The sequence below is a fragment of the Saimiri boliviensis genome, chromosome 5 (assembly GCF_048565385.1).
Source record: "Saimiri boliviensis isolate mSaiBol1 chromosome 5, mSaiBol1.pri, whole genome shotgun sequence".
NCBI classification, from domain to species: Eukaryota; Metazoa; Chordata; class Mammalia; order Primates; family Cebidae; genus Saimiri; species Saimiri boliviensis.
The window spans coordinates 72567729-72588232 of NC_133453.1; the positions used below are offsets into that span (position 1 = coordinate 72567729).

At 36.1% G+C, this 20504-nt stretch overlaps 1 protein-coding gene across 3 annotated transcripts in view; it reads right to left on the reverse strand.

Annotated features, from left to right (window-relative positions):
• Positions 1-693: 693 nt before the first annotated feature.
• Positions 694-20504, reverse strand: part of XIRP2 (xin actin binding repeat containing 2) — a 71862-nt gene continuing 52051 nt past the window's right edge. Inside the window, exons 5-9 of one of the 3 annotated variants that reach the window (XM_003921911.4) lie at positions 20264-20336; positions 19101-19234; positions 9073-18436; positions 6278-6411; positions 694-2584 (exon numbers count right to left, since the gene is read on the reverse strand). In XM_003921911.4, coding sequence (XP_003921960.3) covers positions 6317-6411; positions 9073-18436; positions 19101-19234; positions 20264-20336 — 9666 coding nt within the window. In that variant the 3' untranslated portion in view covers positions 694-2584; positions 6278-6316. The remainder of the gene's footprint in view (positions 2585-6277; positions 6412-9072; positions 18437-19100; positions 19235-20263; positions 20337-20504) is intronic. The other 2 variants (XM_074399547.1, XM_074399548.1) reach the window with 2 other exon arrangements.

Consider the following 20504-nt stretch of genomic DNA (forward strand, 5'->3'; position numbering starts at 1 on the left):
TTTGTTAGGCTTTCTAAAAAGAAATAGTTTTCAACACTGCATTTTGGATTCATATTTACAGAATGTCAATGTTTTGTGTTTATGTAGGAGAATATGGGATAAGGCCTGTTTCATATATGTGCAAAGCCACTCATTTATGTTAATAGTTTTTTCAGAATCATCAAATTTATTTGAGAAAAGACAAACAGCAGAAAATTTAGAAGCCAAATTTTTAAAAGAATATGTTTTCATGACAGAAAAACTTAATATTCATCAAATATGATCAGAAAACCTGAAAAATTATAGTGATATGACTGTTATACTTATCAATTACCAGAGTAAGCAATACAAATGCAATGTGCATAATTTATTTAAGTATGTCCAAAACCTTTCTAGTTAATTTCTGAGTGTTAACTTCACATTATTCTGGAGGAAAATCTTTTTCATTAAATGTGTATAGACACATTCTATAATTTAATATAGGTAATTATTTCAAGAGCAATAACCCTCATATCTTTAAAATGTAGAGTTAAAGAGAAAATGAAAATGTTATGCTTTCTAATAATACTGTGCCTTCAGTTTAGTATTTTATTTTTTTCAGTATTATTTTGGTGTGTGTGTGGTAAATACTTGCTTCCAAACAAATACTTCCCAAGTCATAAAGAGTGTATGTACTTAGAATGGCAGTATATATTGCAAAAAGTTACAGAAGTATTTGGGTTTGCACCTTAGGTGATTCAATTTTATTTCAGAAGAAATTATAGAGAAGGTATAATAATTGTGACAAATATCAGCAATATAAAATCACACCCATGATGTTATATAGGAAAACAGAACAATATGCTGAAGTGCCATATGAATGGAAAACATATCCATATTGTTTCGTCTCTTCATCCCATTTGAAACAAAAGTAGATGTAAATGAATTATGACAAAAATGACAAGGTATAAGAAATATCCCATTGAGATAGACATGAGATTTCTGAACATTATGTTTACAACATGTTCCTCAGAAAGGCATCCAAATTCATAAAGTCTTACTTCCAAACATCAACATCTCTCAGTGCCTGATCGTGGACTGCCAGTGGCCAGAAGTATTTTACTCAGTGTCACTGTAGCACCTATTTCTTTTAATCTGCTCTTCCACTGTGAGGTGTTCAGACTGCACCTCCACTCTGGGAATCGAAGGCTTAGCTGTACATTCATGGCTCAGGGCATCAAAAACTGCGTTTCCATTACTGCGGGCAGCTTCTATTGTTTCACCATGCCAATGTTTAACATCCTTTACAAATTCCCTTAAATCCAAGCATGGCATATCTTTAATTTGATCTATAGAATCTATCAAATCAAAATCAAAAATGTTCTCTTTTTTTTTGGAAAATGCAGTGATTTTCACAGTGTTAGTAAAGAAAAAGTGTAAATTTTTGTTCTTTGAATGGTTTCCTTTAATGTTTAAGAGGCTTGTTTCAGGAGAAATGATTGAACTTTCCCCCTTTGCCATAAGGCCCCCGCTGAGGCTTGGTTTTGGAGCAAGCTGCACAGGACTGCCAGCAGCTGCTCTGACAGTCTGTTTCTTCAGAGCCATTGCTAACACATTCCTCGAATAAGTCTTTTCAGATTCAAATATATCAAGTAACTCTGAGATTCTAGATGTATTTTCTAACTTCTCAATTTGATATTCACTTGCAGTGTCATTTGCTTCACTTGACAAGGGTAATAGATCAGGAAATTCTAAAATAGATGTCTTCTGCCTGCAATTATTCAGATATGACACTGCTACATAATTGTTATTATTATTCTCATTCAAGTTCTCTTTATGATTTTCTGGCATCACCTCATCATCAGTGTTAGTAACCTGTAAGACTTCTGCACCATTAGTTGGGTTAGTTTTTTCATTTTTCTCCTTTCCAGCTCTCTGCACAACCACATTATTGCTGTCATTAAGATCTATTTCACTCTTCCTGTTACTCTTTGTGTCTTCAGCCTCACTCAGCCTGTCTTGCACATTCTTCCTTCCTTCCTTCTTTTCATCTTTTCTTCCTTCATGCATTTTCATTTCTTTGATTCCTATAACATCCTCTTTCTGAGAAACATGGGTGGACTGCAGATAAGGCTGCAGGAAGGGAAGGTGATCTTGTTCTTGTCCTTTGTTTTCTGGAGTTCTAACATCTTCTAGCAGAGATTCACTTTTAAATTCAGGGGATATAGTGGTTGTCGTTTCAGGGGGCCATTTAGGTTTACTCATTTTGAGCTCTTCCTCAAAGGGAAAGGTTTTCTTAGGCATTTCCTTGGAGGGAGGCCAAGTAACTTTTAACTTTCCCCTTTCCCCTAATTTTCTCAAGTCATTTCTTTGCCCTTCACTGTTACCAGCATCTAAATGTTCGTTAAGATCTCCAGGTACAAGGATGCTTTCTGCAGCATTTTTACACGTATTTGGTTCTTCCTTAGGCATAAACTCCTCTGATCTGCTTTGGTTTTTGCATTTCCATCGATCTTTATGCTGCTTGTGTCCAAAACCTTCGTCATAATTGCCTTTAGATTTGAAAAGTTGTTTAAAGTGAGGTTTGCAGTATATTTGTCCATAAAGTGATGCATAATTTCCCAAACTGCCAAAAAGAAAAAGAACACTTAGCACTTTGTATTTACTGTAAGTTCATAGGGAATTGGGGATTAATTATTTCAATGCGTTACAGACTAGCAACCTCAAGTTGCTAGAAATGGGAATGATCCTAATAGTTGAACATTTCTGTTAGATAATATTATCACCAATACTTTGTATGATATGTGTCTTGCAGTGTTTAGAATTTCATGATGTGTGTCAGGTATTGGCATAATAGCTATTATAGGGTAATGCACATATAGTTATAGCTGGTGCAGAATGATAGGACCAACCTGTGCTAATTCAATGGTTTATGTGAGGGGTTGCAATTTCCAATAAATCCTGAGTAGCATACACATACAAATCAACTATATGAACATCTTTGTTAACTAGATTTTGAATGAGCTGGAAAGCATGCCTAACAATTGCATAGGTGGCCTCTTTAAAGAGATTACTACACTGAGTGATTTAAAATTAAAATGAACTCTTGTCAGAGGCAGCAGCACAGTTTTTGAATATCTATGAATGTAAAAATAAAACAGATATGACCACTAGATAGCAGAAGTTAAAACCAATAGGTAATATTTACAACAAAATGAAGTGACAAGGTAGCCTCCTCAACACCAAAATACAAAGAAACCACCAACAGACACAAGAGCAGCATGATGGTCTCATCTGTATTGGTGATAGCAGAGGGAGCAAAGAAGATGTCTGATGGACCTGAAAATATGAGACCACAAAATAACCAACTAATATTTCCTGGGAAGTATCAAATGCCAATCAGAGAACAGCAGCTGAAACTGGGAGAAGTTTTGTCTTTTCCAATAGACAGGGAGTACAAGGGCCCTGTGGTAAGGAAGACTTGAAGAGGCTAATGAGGTTGAACTCTAAAAACTGGGGTCCCCTTTTAAACAGAATCCCAAAATGAGAAAAAAAAATAGGAGAGTGGAGTCAAGATTGAGGAGGATAATGACTACAGAAATGAAAGAGAAGGTTCTGATAAATATGAAGAAGAGGAGCCAAGCCAGGAAATTTTAGAAATCAAGCTGCCTTGTTTTTCTGAGCAGTATGTGAAAACTAAAAGACGTAGCTCTGTGAAGTTACAAAAACCATCCTGATTTTCCTTTTTCTGAGGTTTGGGAAAACTAATGTTATATAAAAATAAGCAACATAAATGTATCAAGGTAAATAATATAAAAAGTTATTAAAAGAAAATAAAAGAGCAAAGGGCATTATAATATCCCTGTTGATAATGAAAACATGCCAGAAAAACATGCTCTAAAAAATATCAAAAATTTAATCTATGATTTAAAAATGAGTTAAAAGACATTAAGAACATGACAAAAGACCTGAAAGAACATCGTGAATCAGAATTTAAAATCTCATAAGTGAGGTGCCAGAAATCAGGTGAAAATAGAAATAAAAGAGAAAAATCTCAGCAACACAAACTAAACTAAAAGAAATACAAGAGCAAATAAAGACAATAAAAAGTGACTTAAGAAGAGAAACGGAAGAATGAAAACATAACCTTTCAAAATCAGAAAGAAATAAATATTTTTAAAAATTGAGAGAAAGAGACATATTAAAATTGGCAAAAATTCGAAGTATTGCTAATAGGAATCTTGAAGAAGAAAACTATATAATGAAACAGATTAAATATTAAATATCTATAATTAAAACAAACTTTCTTGATACAAAAAAAGTGTGCAAAGATCAACATATAGAAAGAGTACATTGGATAACTGACACTAATGAATAATTACCAATGCCAAGAACTAATCTAATAAAATTACTAGATTTGAAATTGTAAAAATTAAAAATCCCTGGATATCTTTAAGAAAAAATATATGTCTTACAAGGAAAAGAAAATTAGATTGTTATCAGGCTATTCCAATACTTTATGCCAGAAGAAAATAAAATAATGTATCAAAAAATACAATGAAAGAAAGTGTAAGCCGAAGATTTTAATTTCAGCAAAACTGGCTTTTCGCTATAAAGGTCACAGACAAATTGTTATCAGCATGTAAGAATTCAGGGAATATTGTTTCCATGAGAGTTTTTTTTTTTTTTTTGAAAACTACTAGAAACCAAGCTTTAATATCAGAACAGCTGCAGAAACATCAATGTAAGCATTGGTGGTGGGCAGTAATATCTTGCAACCTGAAAACTAAGATGAAATAAGGGCATAGGGAGATAACATGGAATGTAGTGGCTATGTGACCCGAAACTGGAGCTGTGTTATAGTAATTTAAAAAATGGGGAGGGCAAATGTCATTTTTAAATGCTTTGATAATGAAATTAGTGGTGCTAATGGATAATACTTGCTATGGGAATGGAGAAACATATATAGCTTAAGAGGTATTTATGGGGCAGAAATTGCAGGACTTGGCTTGAATGTAGGGAATGAAAGAGAATGTGGGGAATGAAGGAGAGGAAGGAGCCAAAGATAACTTCATGCTTTGGACATTGAGTTAATGGTAATGTAATTTACTGATACAATAGCGTAAAGACTGTACAGTCAAAAAAGGAATTTAGACAGAAGAAAATGGGGCATATTGAGTTTGCTGTACTTATGAGAAATCTAATTGGAGAAGTGTATCAGCCATTGAGATATAAGCGTCGGATACACAGGGAGATTTGACCTAGCAGTACGGACTTCAGTGTCATTATCACATAGATGATTTAAATCATGGGAGTGGATGTGATTCACTAGAAAGAAGATAAACATTGAGAAGAATAAATTCCCATAACATGATTCTGAGGACCTCTTACATCTTGGTAATGGACAGAGAGTCCCCCAACACAGGTGCCTGAGAAGCACCCAAGGAGCAGGCGGAAAGCCATTATACTCTGTTGTCATGGAAACCAAGGGAAAACAATGTTGCCATGAGGGGTATTTGACATTGCCAATTAAAGTCAGAAAAAAATAGTCTGAGAGATGCACATTAGATTTAGCCAAAAAAAAAAAAAATCAATTTTAGCATCTCAGACTACAGTCACACCAAATGTCACATTGAATGCATTTACTTCAAGAGTTTTGGAAAATGAATGTATTTTAACTGTGTCGATAGGGTGTTTCTGTTTGCTCCAGAGAAAAAACAGAGTTTTTCTCTTATATGTCACTAATATTTTTCTAAATTTCAATTTCATTTTTAAAAACTTAGTCTCCTTCAAAGACATGTATATTCTAACCTACTCACCACTTGTTTTGGTATATGAAGTTTTATTGAAACACAGCCAAGCCCACTTATTTACAACCACACCCATTTGTTTAGTTATCTGTGGCTGCTCTCACACTCTAATAGAAATTGAGTAGTGTCAGAAGCAGTGTGGCCTGCAAAGCCAAAATTACTTATGATACAGCCCTTAACAAAATACCTCCTGATCTAGAGTCTAAACTTTAGACTAGCATACTAACTTAAAAAATCTTGATTTGCACAGTAACTCCTAACCTTTCTCATCTGTGTGATTTTTGTGTTTGGACAAAAGGGATGCTTTTGGATTTAATTCAGAAAGTAAAATTCCTAAAGGAAAAATGTCACAGAAATGCATAACAGAACATGAGCAAATTCCGCTGTGTGGTTTATTAACCGATGCAGCAGCAAGATCTGGAAAAATATGCATCTCCCTAGATATATGAGGTTATACATATACTGCAGGCTCCTGGAATATTTGTGGCAAAGAAAACAAAGCATTTTACCTCAGTTTACTGTTGCAATGGTGGCATCGGAAGCAGGACTTATGAAAATTCTGCTTGTCTGCCACTAGGCACTCCATTGGATAAACTGTCTTTTGACAAAGTATACATATTTTCTTGTCTTGGAGCAGCAGTTTCTAAAAATAAAAATTTACAAAGGCCTTGTAGTGTTATCTTCAATCATATTGTGAAAACATAACAAAGCAAAACAACCACATATTAACTGGCCATGCGGTTAAAGTGGAAAGCTCTAAGACTATTGTCCTTATGATGCTTCTCTGGACAGAGGCTAGCCTATCATCAGGTTTAAGGTTCTGGTAGGATAATCTGCATTACTCTAGTACCTCTACCATTTACAGATTGTACAAGTAGACATTTATATTTTAAGAAAATATGCATGAGTAAAATATTTTTGTTATATATGTATGTTTTAATGTACTTATATGTCTAATGAACATATGTTATATACATACAGGCATTGATCGACTTACGACCTATGCAACTTATGACCATTCGACTTTACGACCACAATGGATAGCCACGACTGCTCCACATCTGGCAGCGCAAACGTTGCCCAGCTGGCATACAACAATGCGGACCAGCTTCTGGCAGCACTACCATCTCCGTGTGTACCATTTCAACTGTACATATAGCCTACTCAACTTACGACCAAATCATGTTACGACCGTTCTGCGGTCCTGACCGTGGTCATAAGTCGAGCACTACCTGGATATATCTATATCATATATATGTATATAAAATAATACTCAGCAATGGAGAGCCCCGAGAGAACTTATCATTCTAGATAACTGACTTTTCCCTGTATATAAAGGCTTATACCTAACCTGGTCCAAAGCTTTTACTTCTTAAAGCATTTTAGATAGCTCTTTCTAAAATATATACATATATATTTTTTAAGCCAAGGACACTGTATTTGTTTCAATATTTTCTCAATGGCTTAGGGTTGACTATAAGATATCAACTGTTAACTGTAAGGTATGAGACTCCTGAATACATTAAAACACTCAGGGTCATTTGTCCTCAAACTGGCTTTAGATTTTGGAGCTTTTTGGATTCTCACATCTGTTTTATATAGTTTTCCTACATCTTTTCTTGCTCCTCCAAAGCACCTACACTCACTCACTTCCTGCTACTTTCATTTAAATGTTAGCCCCTATGAATAATAGTGGTTCTATTACTAACCAGTATTTGTATAGCTGTTTAAAGCTAACACAGAACTGGCTGGGTGCAGTGGCTCACACCTGTAATCCCAGCACTTTGGGAGGCCAAGGACGGCAATCACACGATCAGGAGATCGAGACCATCCTGGGTAACACAGTGAAAAATACTAAATGTTACCCAGGTGTGGTGGTGGGCACCTGTAGTCCCAGCTACTTGGAAAGCTGAGGCAGGGGAAGGCTTGAATCCTGGTGGTGGAGGTTGCAGTGAGCCGTCATTGGGCCACTGAACTCCAGCCTGGGTGACAGAGCGAGACTCCATCTCCAAACAAACAAACAAACAAAACAAAATAAAACAAAACAAAAACTAACACAGAAATTTCACTTCAGAATTGCTTTTTGTCCTCACAGCAATCTGGTGAGAATGACTAAGTTTTGGTATTAGTTATTTATAAGAGCAGGGTCCATTATACAAATAATTTTATCTACCTTCATGCCTAGATGTTGAATCGGGGCCACTGAGAGAACTCCTTTGCTTATTTGGTTCTAGTAGAGGACAAATTTTTATGTTTATCCCAAGTTTCTTTGTATGTTCTATGTGTTTTTGTGCTATCTTAACAGAAGCTGAGCATTTGAAATTAATTAGACAGCTTTGCTTAATTATGCCAGAAGCAAGCACATTAAGAACCATATTAACCTGATAAACTAGACACATATGTTGCAAATATGATGGAGGCATAATTATTAGTTTCAGCATTTTTTATTTTTAAGCTTGCTATTTCTTTCAATATGTCTAAAAGAATGGATTAAACTAATGATGCACATTAATTATGTAAAATTCTTTTCTCATGAAGCCTCATTAATTGTAAGAAGTAGGAAAATGAACTGCTCTCTGTTAAAAATCATATACTAAGTTTATATGATTTAAATCTCTGCCCTTCCAAATATAATCAATTTTTTAAAAATGTATTGTTTATGCTCATTTGTGAATGAGGTCGATAGAGCAGTGATTTAGAGTTTATTTTTAGAAAAGTGAAAAAATCAGTTATAAAAAATATGGCACCAGAGAAAACTAACTGTATCCAGCTCAATATCAATAGTTGAATATATAAAAGGTCTAATTTCACACCTACACTTTTGTCAGATACAGGCTAACAAAAAACACTAAAGCACATTTGAAGAATGTAAATTGTGTCTTGAACTTCTACCAGTCTGTACTGAATTCAATGTAAGGATCATTTAAACCTGACAGTTAAAAATATGTCAGTATTAGGTCAAAGGATATTATTTATTATTGTCTAGAATAACTGTATGAAATGAAATTAGGGCTATACCTGTTGCTTTATCCAAAGCCTTACTTACTTTGATAATAAGTCTCAGTAATCTGTTTAATAGTATTTGTTATTTCACACAGTACAAATGAATAATACTATATGCTTTTGTAAAAAGAAAGTTGTAAAAGCAAGCATATGAAGATTATATAAGCATACACGAGAAGCTGTTAGTTTTAGGTTATATTGTTTGGTTATTTCCACATACTCTTTTTAACTACACATCATTTTGGCTGTGGAACACATGCCTTTAAATGGTTAAACTTTAACATTTTGCAAGCACATATACCACTTATAAATGCAGATTCCTCTTGGAAGGTGGTTCTCATCTCAGTTGAAGAAGCATCTGAGGTTGCATATCCCAGGCTTTTAAAAACTCTTCCGCTCTCCTGCCATGTCTTTTGAAATTTTTTTCTGACTTCTTCAGGTGAATCAGAGATATCTAAAATATGTCCAGCAATGACATCCTCGTAGGTTGGTGGAGCATGCTTGAAGTCAAAGCCAGATTTGCCAGCTTCTGAGCTATGTGATGAAGAGGTTTTCATCTTTGACTCAACAATTTGACTCTCAAATGCATCCACTTCTGAGAAATGTTCACTTAGAGACTTTGTTTCAGAGTAGACCCTGGGCTGTTTAACAGGAATCTTTTCTTGCAGCTCTCTAGGATGTGTGCAAGAAAAGTCTGTAAAACTTGTGTTTCCTGAAGATGTTAATCCAAATTCCTCCTTACAAAATGTACGACTTTCTTGTTTTATATTATGGTTTGTTTCTCCATTTGCATAAGCTCTTCTATTTGAATTTGCTTCAGAAACTGGGCCATGCTCAAACTCCCTGAACCATCTGTTTATTTCATTTTCATGGTCATTCACAAATTTTTCAGTCATTTGAACAGTTCGGTTGGCTGCTTCATGTCTCTGTGTGTGCTCTGATAGGCAAGGAGGCACTTCGACCTTGTGGATGATTTCAACTGCCTCATAACTTTCAGTATCGGGCACTATGTGATCAGTGGAATTTAGTCCATCTTTGTGAACATAAGTAGCCCTTTTCTCCACTTTCCTGACTTCCTCTTGAGCTTCCACAGATTCTCTGAAGGAACCACTAGCAGCATGATTTATATTTACTGGTATTGTGATTGTAGGCGAAGAGTCCCTACCATGAGTTTCTATCTTAATTTGACGACGAAGTGTTGCAGGAGACATGATGATTTCAGATCTCTTCTCTACAATCGGAACCGAGGTTACTGCTGGACATGGGATGGCCCCTTTGGATAACTTTGCAGTGGTGTCTTTCAGTCTGACAAGTTGTTCAGAGCGACTCCTGGGTGAAGAAGGGGAAGTGTTTGTTCTGTGAATTTCAGATGTTTGTGACATGGGCCTTCTTGGTGGGGGTTCAATGTAACTGTCATTTTCAGGGGACTGAGACAGCTTATCCTTAGTAGGAGTTTCTGTTCGCCGGGCAGTAGATTCTATTGTGATAAAAGTTGGTGACGGTGGGCGTGTTTTTAATGAGGGAAGAGAAATCTTGCTATCATCAAGTTTAATTTCATGATGGGTTTTCACATGACTATGCACAGTTGCTTCATGATGAGCTGCTACTTGGTGCTGTACTGTTTTCTCTTTGGCAATTTTATTTTCTTTCTGTTCACTATGTTTATTTTTGCTGACATTAACATTAGATACTTTGGATGAGGTTTCATCAAGACTAGTGGGTTTATTTCCCTGTTTTCCTGTTTTGGAGGATATCATGGCTGTCTGAATTATATTTTCATAGGACACAAGCATATCTTCTGCTTGAGTTTTAATATGTGTTATTTCTTCTTTTAGTTTTTCTAAATTATTCTCCATGGCAATATGAACTGCATCTTCTCTCCTTTCTTCACTTATCAGCCATCCTGGGATAGTATTTAACAGTGTCTGAAATGTTCTAAGGCCACTTTTATTTGGCTCTGCTTCAAACTGTTTTATTCTAGACAAAATCTGTTGTAGTTCTTCACGTTTTCTCAAGAATTCCACTATATTTACGGCACATTTTTCATCATCCTGCTGGGATTCTTTCACGGAGGAAAAGAAAGATTTGTTCTGTGTAATCTCTTGCTTTGAATCTTTAGCATTACAGAAGACTTGTTTCTGTTCTATGTCCTTGACTTTGAGACATTTTTCTTCCTGCAGACTATTATATGGCTGGGGCGATTTTTTATGTTCAGCTTTACTTTCAGAGGTCTTTATTTGTGTTTGCTGAAAATTCTGAGCCTGTGAATCAACATGTGCATCAATAACCTTTTGCTTGATGACCTTTGGTGCGGATTTGTTCTTCAAATATTCTTGTTTTCTTTCAGTTATTAATCTCTCTTCTTTTGGACCAATTATTGATGGTCCCTGATCTTTTTCTTCACTTCCTGGTAATTTTCCTGTTTTAGATCCCCCAAATTCTCTTTGCTTCCCAGAAACTGTCTTGAGCTTATCTTCATGGTTCTTCTGTATGGATTCTGTAGGCACTTTTATTGTCACTCTTTTCTCCTTCTTAGGTAATTGATAATGTCTTTCAGCCAGAGATTGCTTATGACTATATTCAGTGCTTCCTTCAGTTTTCTTGGTTTCCAGATATTGTTGTTTGGTAATGGTTGGAACATCAACTTCAGACTGCTGTTTAGGACTTTCATAGCTGTGGTCTGTTTTGTTTAATGTATAATCTAGAGTTGGAAGCTTGATGGCTTTAATTTTGAAATTTGGGGAAATTGGTTTGCTTTGGGGCACGTGTGACTGCTCCAAATACTTCTGTTGTATTTGTTGGGTACTACATTCTTGGTGACTCTGTTTAATTTCACAAGCTGATTTGGATTGCGTAATGTCCCTTGGGTTTTGTAAAACTTCCTTTTTCATCTTATCTTTGTCTTCTGAGGCTGCTAAAACATGTTGGAGCCTCTTGGCAGCGACTGTCACTGGTGATGGTGTGGAGAGCTGGTTATCAGAACACACTCCTAGTACCTGAGCATTACTTTGAGAGCCTTCGTTGGGTTGAACCTCAGTGCACTCTGAATCAATTCCAGATAGGGAAACCTCCTCATTATTTTTTTGTAACGGCATTTCCTTTTCCACCTCTAATGTGTGTTGAGTTTGGCTTTCAGTTTTAACAACGTTGTAGTAAGAACTCTCCTGTTTCTGTTTCTCTAGTTCTTCTTTTTGTTGTCTATATTTTTCTTCAGCAATCATTAAAGGTGTCTTAAATTTTCTCATATAAGGTTTTGGACTTTGCTGTTCTGAACTCTCTGGAAATGAATGAGATTTTACGACAGGTGCAATCTGTTTTTTCATGGGTGCTGAAGTTACTGGAACTGTGTGTGAGAGACAATTTGCAGAGTCAATAGATAATTGCTTTCTTTCATCAAGACTCTTTCTAATAATGTTCTGCTTTGTCTCTGTGTGTTCACTGCTGGTTGTAATCATTACTTTTTTCTGATCCTTTGAGGTAGTAATTTTGCATTCCATATCTGACAGAGAGTTTTCCAATTCAACCTTGGGGGAAAGATGGTTCTTATTTTCTTTTATATGCTTGGGAAGTTTGGGTTTGGGCAATGTGGGAGGTGGCAACTCACCTGATTTTCCTACTATGATTTTAGCCTGAGAATTCTGAGACTTTAAGGCTTCTTTTTGGAAATATTGTTGCATGAAGGCTCCACTGTGCTTTTCTGGAGCAGAGGAGGAAAGGAGATGTCCTGATTTTTGAGATGGAGTTGGAGGAGGAGGAGGCGGTAGAAACATCGATGGACTTTCTCTTTCAGATTTCTCATCTACTGGAGGTGGAGGAAGAGAGAGGCCTGGAAAGCTTTCGAATTCAGCCTTTATCTTCTCTGTGGACAGTGAGGGAAGAAGCCCATTTTTTTCAGGAAACATCATTAAAGGAGGTGGAGGAGGAAGAGGAAATTCAATTTCAGATGATCCATTAGAAGGTGGTGGAGGAGGTGGAGATGGAGGTGGAAGAGGGCACTCACTTTCTTTTATAGTATTCTCAGGGTTAAAGTTGATTGGATTCAAGAACCTTTCCATTGCCATTTTTAAGTCTTTGGAAGTATTTGTCTTCATTAGAAAGTCCTGGCTTTTCAAATCAACATCAGTCTCCTGCTGTTCGTTGGTTGCCTTAAATGTATTGTGACTTTTTTCAGAGACTTTTACTTCTGTTACATTGGATATGTCTTGCTTTACAGGCAAAGGCTGCCACATTGGTTGAAGGTTTATATTCTTTTTCTTTATATCCTTATTAGAATATTTTGTTTCTTGCTTTAACAAAGTTTGCTTTTGAAAGTCCCCTGATATGTCATAAGTTCCTCCAACTGGCATGCTGACTGGTTGCTGGGTGGGACTGGGTTTGGAGTTTTGTGTATCTGTTAATATTTTAATACTTTTGGTCTTTTTAGGACTCTTTGTATGGAAAGCCTCCATTTTCTGGTGGTCATTTCTCAGTTCATATGTTTGTTGCTTTCCAACAGTCTTATCAAAAGATTGGGTAGAATTAAAGACATCATCCGTCTTCAGCTCTCTCACTGCTCTGTCTGATTCTTTAGTTTTTAGATCATTCTTAACTGACACAGTTGAAGTTAATTGTCTGCTCATATATTGATCTCTAAGATGCGGTTCTCCTGTGATGTCAGTCCAGGCACCCATTTTATCTTCTGATTCCAATACATTTTTAATAGATTTATGATGTGAATTAGATAGTTTTCTAAGGCTTTTTTCAAGAGCATCATTGTTTTGTTCACGATCTATGACAATCTTTACAGTGCCTTTGGGGGCTTTTGAAAGATTAACCTCAGTTCTTTCATCTATTAAACTGCCATGACAAGATTTTCCCATAGTTTGACTGAGAGTATCTCCTCCCCCTTGCCACCTGGCTGCTGGCTCAAATGGTCCTGGCCTTGGCTGAAGAAGACTATTTTTGTTCTTCTGGACAGCAATCTGATGAATGTCTGTACTCTGCTCTCCTGAGGATCCTACCATCACAACTTGAGCATCTTCTTTGATTACACCTTCTTTATCTACCTCTTTGAAACTTCTTTGTGCTTTTTTCAAAGACCTTAATGATGTTTCCAGGTCATCTCGGAGAAGCTCCTTTTTCAGAATTTCTGTCCTTGTATTTGTAGCTTTTTCAAGGCATTCAATAGCATGCTCAATATCACCAGGAATGGCATCAGGCTGTATAGATTCTTTCCATCGATGGCTTGATTCTTTAAGTGACTTGAGTGTGGTTAGCATGCTATCTTTTATAGTTTCTTCTGTTTTCATCGCCATTTTCTGATTTATGGCCTGGCTGAGGGAATTTATGGTTGATGTCAAGTCACCTTTTATAATCTCTTCTTTGGGTGCACTCTGAGGCTCCATCATAAAAACCTTAGCTGTATTACGTACATCTCCAGGGATGATGTCAGTTTCACTAACAGTACGTTCAACCAGAGACTGCCTTTTATTTAGTAATAGTTTTGTGCCTTCAACATCACCACCAATGATTTCTTCCTCTCTGTCTTGTTTCTTAGCTGTTAGTGTTTCATTTGACCCTGTCTGGAGTTGTTTGAGATAATCCAAAGCTCCAGTTTCTATGCAAGTTGTAAAAAACTGAACATTTCCCCTCTCAGAGGCCTCAATTTTAGCCCTTTCAGATATTTTATTGTTTGATGTGGAAGACAATAAATTATGAATGGTACTTCTGACATCACCTCCTATTATTTCTTCACGCTCAATTGTGTCACCATCATTTTCATGAAGAAGACAATAGATAGTCATGTTAATGTCTCCTCTTTCATCTTCCTGAATTAAGATGCCTTTCTTTACAGATCTTTCCTCAGAGAACAGGTTTTTTATTGCTTGTCGTATGTCACCTTTCACTATCTCTTCTTTTTCAGCATGAAATTCAGCTGATCTGTTTAATAATTGAGTTTTAGTCAAATTAACATTTCCCTTCTCTTCTTCACTAACCAAAATCTCTCTTTTGGTACAGTCTCTTTTGGAAAGTAGATTCACCATTATATTTCTGAGATCAGCCCTAATAATTTCTTCTTTCTGTATCTCAGGAGATGTTTGGTTCATTAGCTTGTATTTTGCCATTCGAACATCCCCAACTTCATCAGCTTCAATGATGATTCCAGGAGCCTGGATAACTTTCTGAGAGTAGAGATCTTCTAAGGTTTCTTTAATGCTCTTGCCAACAATTTCTATCTTTTCTACTCTCGCTTCATTAAATTCATGAAGGGGTGTTGTTTCAAAGAGCCATGTAGTTGTTTTGACATCGGAAGGAGGGATTTCTTCCTTGGTCATTTTTGTGATACCTTTATGTGCTTCCGTAATAGAATCCAAAGTTTGGTTTTCAAAAAGCCACACAGCCTGTTTAACATCACCTTTCTGTACATCTTCCTGGCTGACTGTCTTGATATTTTCGTATTCTAAACCTTCTCCTCTCAGTTTGTCTATAGTATGGGTTTCAAATAACCAAGTAGATGTTTTAACATTGCCTTTTTGGATTTCATTGACACTTACTGTTCGTATATAATTTTTCTTATCAAAATTTTCAGACTCAAAGAATTGTTTACTTGTCTTTACATTGCCACCTTGAATATCATCAAGAGTGGGCACAACATTATGTGATTCTTCAGAAATCTGATCCAGTGGCTGAGTTTCAAATCTGTATCTGACAGAACTAACGTCTCCCTTCTGAATATCTTCTTGTGTTACAGATTTAATAACATACACAGTTTCTGATTCATTAATAGCATCTAGTGGCTTTGTTTCAAAAAGCCACCTTGTTCCTCGCACATCTCCATGAATTACCTCTTCTTTTTTAACTGTGGTCACTTCATGATAGTGCCCTTCTCGGTCTTGAATTGCATAGAGTGGCTGGGTTTCAAAGAGCATTCTGTAGCTTCTTACATCACCCTTTGTTATTTCTTCAGTGATTGTTTTCTTGGTGCTGATATAGTCAGATTCTTCTTTAATCTCATCTAAAGAAAAAGTCTCAAAAATAAAGCACTCCTTTCTTACATCCCCACCTTGTATGTCTGTCACCGTCTTAACACATTCATCACCTTGGCTTTCTCTTATCTTATCAATTGGTTGGTTTTCAAAAAGCCACCTACAATGTAAAACATTGCCTTTCTGAATATCTTCAGCTTTTAAGGTTTTGATCTTTTTCAAAACTTCCTCTGAACAGGAACTTATAGAATCTAAGGACTGATTTTCAAATTTATACTTCATGCTGGAAACATCTCCAGCTTGTATATCCATTTCAGTAGGCTTGATTTCCTTTGCTTCTCCTTGTATGCTGTCCAAATTTTCTGTCTCAAAACGAAAACATGCTGTACGAACATCCCCACCTTGGATCTCCTCCTGTTTTACAGTTTGCAATTTGACTGTTGTTTCCGAGTCATCTTTTATGGTATCAAGTGGCTGAGTTTCAAAGAGCCAAGTACAGGTTTTGACGTCACCCTTATGAATTTCTTCACTGCTGGTCATTAATGAAACTTTTTCATAAAGAGACTCCATTGGCTGGGTTTCAAAAAGCCATTTACAGGTTTTGACATCCCCTTTAACAATATCTCTAGCTTGTTCAGCTTTACTTTCTGTTTCTTCCACATCACTAAAATATTTAATTGAATCAAGAGGTTGGGTTTCAAACAACCATTTGGCAGATTTCACATTTCCAGTCTGTATTTCTTGAGCAGATATTCCTCTAATGATTTGAAATTTATGAATGCTTTCATCAAACTGGTCAATGGGCCTTGTTTCAAAAAGCCACCTACAGCTTCTTACATCGCCTCTTATGATTTCTTCTTGTTGGACTGTCTTTACTTGATGATATTTTCCAAGGTGATCCTGAATGGCATACAGTGGTGTTGTCTCGAAGAGCGATTTATTTAACTCTACAGCACCTCTTGTGACTCCTTCCACCTCTATTTTATGTGATGCATCAAATTTAATTAAATTGTTTGATTCAAAAATGTGTGTGTAATTCTTCACGTCTCCTCTGTCAACTTCTTCAAGTTTCACTGTTCGTGTGTACTCCTTTTTATCTTTTCTAATCTCTTCCAGAGGTTGGGTTTCAAAAACCCATTTCTGATGCCTAACATCCCCTTTTTCTTCTTCAGAGGCAGTGATTTTTTGAAGCTTTCCTATATCAGAACTGTCTTTTAATGCCTCAATTGGAAGTGTTTCAAACAGATGCTTAGTACTTTGTACATCACCCCCTATTATCTCCTCATGCGGTAAAGGATCCGCATCAGGAACTTCTTTCAGAATGTCTAATGGCTGTGTTTCAAACATCCAACACTTTCTGGAGACGTCTGTACCTATTATTGTTTCCTTTTCAATGATGACCTCTTCTGACTCTTTGATTTTCTCCAAAGGTTGAGTTTCAAATAACCACTTTGCCCTACTCACCCCACCTTTGACATTTTCTTCCATAGATATTCCTCGGACAATTTTAATTTCTGTGATATCTTTGTTAATTGTGTCCAACGGCTGTGTTTCAAACATCCACCGTGCTGTTCTTACATCTCCCTTTTCAACATCTTCCCTGTGAACAGTTTTAATTTCCAGTATTTGGCCTGAACCATCTCTAATAACATATAATGGTTGAGTTTCAAAACATTTTATACTTCTCTTAACATTTCCCTTAATTTCTTTGAGCTCAGACCTAAGCTGCAGTAAGTGAACCTCATCCACTGAATGAAGGTGTCCAAGTTGATCTAGATGTTGAGTTTCAAACATGTACCTCACAGTCTTGACATCCCCCCCAGTTATGTCCTTACTGATAGTTACCGCTGATTCTTCTTGACTTTGATACATTTTATTCATTGAATCCAATGGCCTTGTTTCAAACATCCACCTAGCTGTGCAGACATCTCCTCTGGCTAGCTCAGGAATTTTCTCTGCATTTTCTACAGTGCCAGAAGAATGAGCCCCAAGTGTGTCAATGGGTTGTGTTTCAAACATCCATGTGGTATATTTCACATCGCCACCAGCAATGATTTCTTGATCAGCAATGCCCCTGGCAATGTCACCTTCATCAGGAGAGACATTGTTGATGGAATCCAATGGCTGATTCTCAAAGATCCATCTAATAGACTGCACCTCCCCCTTCAGAATTTCATCCCATTCCAAGTATTCTCTTTCTGAGTTCAGATCTTTTCGAGAACTGTCGTTTGTATTTTCAAAAACATATCGGGCTTGTTGTACATCTGCTGAGACTGAACCCCCTGAGTCCATTTGACTAGAAACAATCTCAGAAACTTCACTGATATAATCATTTTCTAAGTTTTTTCTTAACTCAGGATGGATGTGTTTATATAAACGGTTTAATTCATACAAATTTCTTTGCTTAGAATATATGTCTTTGGGGACTGGTGGTCTTCTAGGAGGACTGGTCAGTTCAGGGGACTGGGAAAATGCTGTCACATCTATTGAAGTTTGAAGTACATCAGGTGGGGGAGGAGGAAATTCTTCTGTCATTCCTGAAGAAATAGCATTAATTTGTGCCAGAGTTGAGGAAGTGCCACTGTGATCACTATATCTTGTGGTTGATGTTTCCTTCCTCTGGCTGGTTGAAATGCAAGAAGTGGAAGAGGTACCCACAACTGATGATGGCTTTAAAGTCTCTTCATATTCACTTTCAATCTTTAGGGGAGAGAAAATCAAATCTTATAAACGTGAGCATAGTGGCAGAGGCTTCCTAGGCCTTGCCCTTCATTGGTCTGTAACCTGGATCCTCCTATGATATCTCCATTGGGAAAATATGTGATATACTCATTTAAAGACCTACTTAGGAATAATTGTCAGTGTTTGTCACTATCGTTCCTATAACACATTTTCACTTGTAAAGTTATATTTGCCATTCAATCTATCGATGATTCAGTATTTTAAAACTTACACATAATCTTGATTTTTTCCCCTTTACTTAATGTGGTAGGCAGAATAATCCAGAGGGAAATAGTAAAAGTCTTAAAGTACTTTTGAGGGTTGTTTTGTTTTCCTTGGAATTTAAAACAGAACAGAGTAAGCATCTGACATTTAAAATTGATTTAATTACCTTACTGTAAATTATTGGACTTTAGAAAATACATACTTTTTTCTTCTCTTATTTTCCACTATTGAGAAAAGTTTTTGCTCTACCTCCTTTTGCATGCAGGTCAATATTCTCCTTATGGAACCGAATAAATGCTAGTTCAGGATTTTTTGTTGTTGTTGAAAAGCTGCCTCAAATGTTCAATAATTTGAAAACCTTATGCATTTAAGCTTGGTCTTACACTTAATATGTTTCTGTGTAAAGAAATGACTTTACCTTAATCTGCTTGGCTGGGGTTGTCATCTCTTTGTCAGAATAAAGAATCTTTTCCTGGGCAGACTTTTCAAATTGCTCTTTTAACAGCTTTGTTGAAACCTTTGAAGTCTCTTCATCCTCAGGTGTATCAATGACTGTAAACAGAAAACACACCAGGAATACTATGTAATTACTAAAAATTATGTTTAAGAAGAAATCATGGCTGGGATGATGCCTTTAATCCCAATATTTTGGGAGGCTGAGGTGGGAGGATTACTTGAACCCAGGAGTGTGAGACCAGTCTGGGCAACATAGCCAGACACTGTCTCTACAAAAAATAAAAAAGATAAAATTATAATGCTATGGGTAACTTATCACAATTTAAGTTAAGTAAAAAGATTCAAGGCACAAGCATACATATCGCATTGTACCATTATGTAATTTAGGAATATAGAAAGAACTATAGTAAGACAATACAGGAAGAAAAATGTTGGTTATCTCTGGATTTTCCAAATTTTCTATAATCATGCTCTACTTTTATGCTCAGGAAAAAATAATAAAATTTATAAAGCAAGAAAAGGATTTGTAGAAGACCTTCTTTTGTAAGCAATACAATCAAAATAAATATATAGATATGTAATTAAGTAAAATTTCAGTCACAGTTGGCTTAATTATTATTTTTTTAGCTCTTTGGGGTAGCAAAACTCATTCTATTCTTATAGACAAGACAAACTATGTTCAGTCTTGTGCAAGCTTTCACAAATTCAGCTGTAGTGTAATCTCATATCTACAGGTTGGAGAGCTGGAGTTAATAGTGCTTAAAATCTGTTATTAAAATTAATTCAGTCTAGATAACAATTCTATTCTCAAGGAGCTTGATAAACTTCAATTTTTACTGTAGGTCCCTGAGACAAAAAGGAATTTAGAGGTGGCTAGCTTTAGGCTTTAGAATGGATGTGTCATAGGGTTGATGGGCGATAAACTATTTTAGAAACTTATTGCACCTATGACCACAGGCAAAATCTAATCATGTGTAGAAATACTACTCAGGAATCTTTAGAACCAAGAGTCATAGTTACCAAATTTACTCAGAGGGGAGGATTGTGCTTTGGGAGTCATCCATTCAAACTCAAACACATCAATAGGAGAAAGGAGAATTAGGATGAATAATACCAGACTCTTACCTGTTTCTTGAACATATTGATGAAACTGAGATGCTTGGTTTATTTCCTTGGTGTGCTTTTCAAGATGAGAAACCTATATTTAAAGATAAATTGAAAATAAATTTTTTAAAGAAGTATTTTAGTACTACAAATCATACTCTTCATTTTACAGTGACTTTAACCCAAGACTTTAGTGTACATTGAGAGATGCTAATTAAGACTATATCGATCACTTATTTTAACACACAGATTCACTTAGACT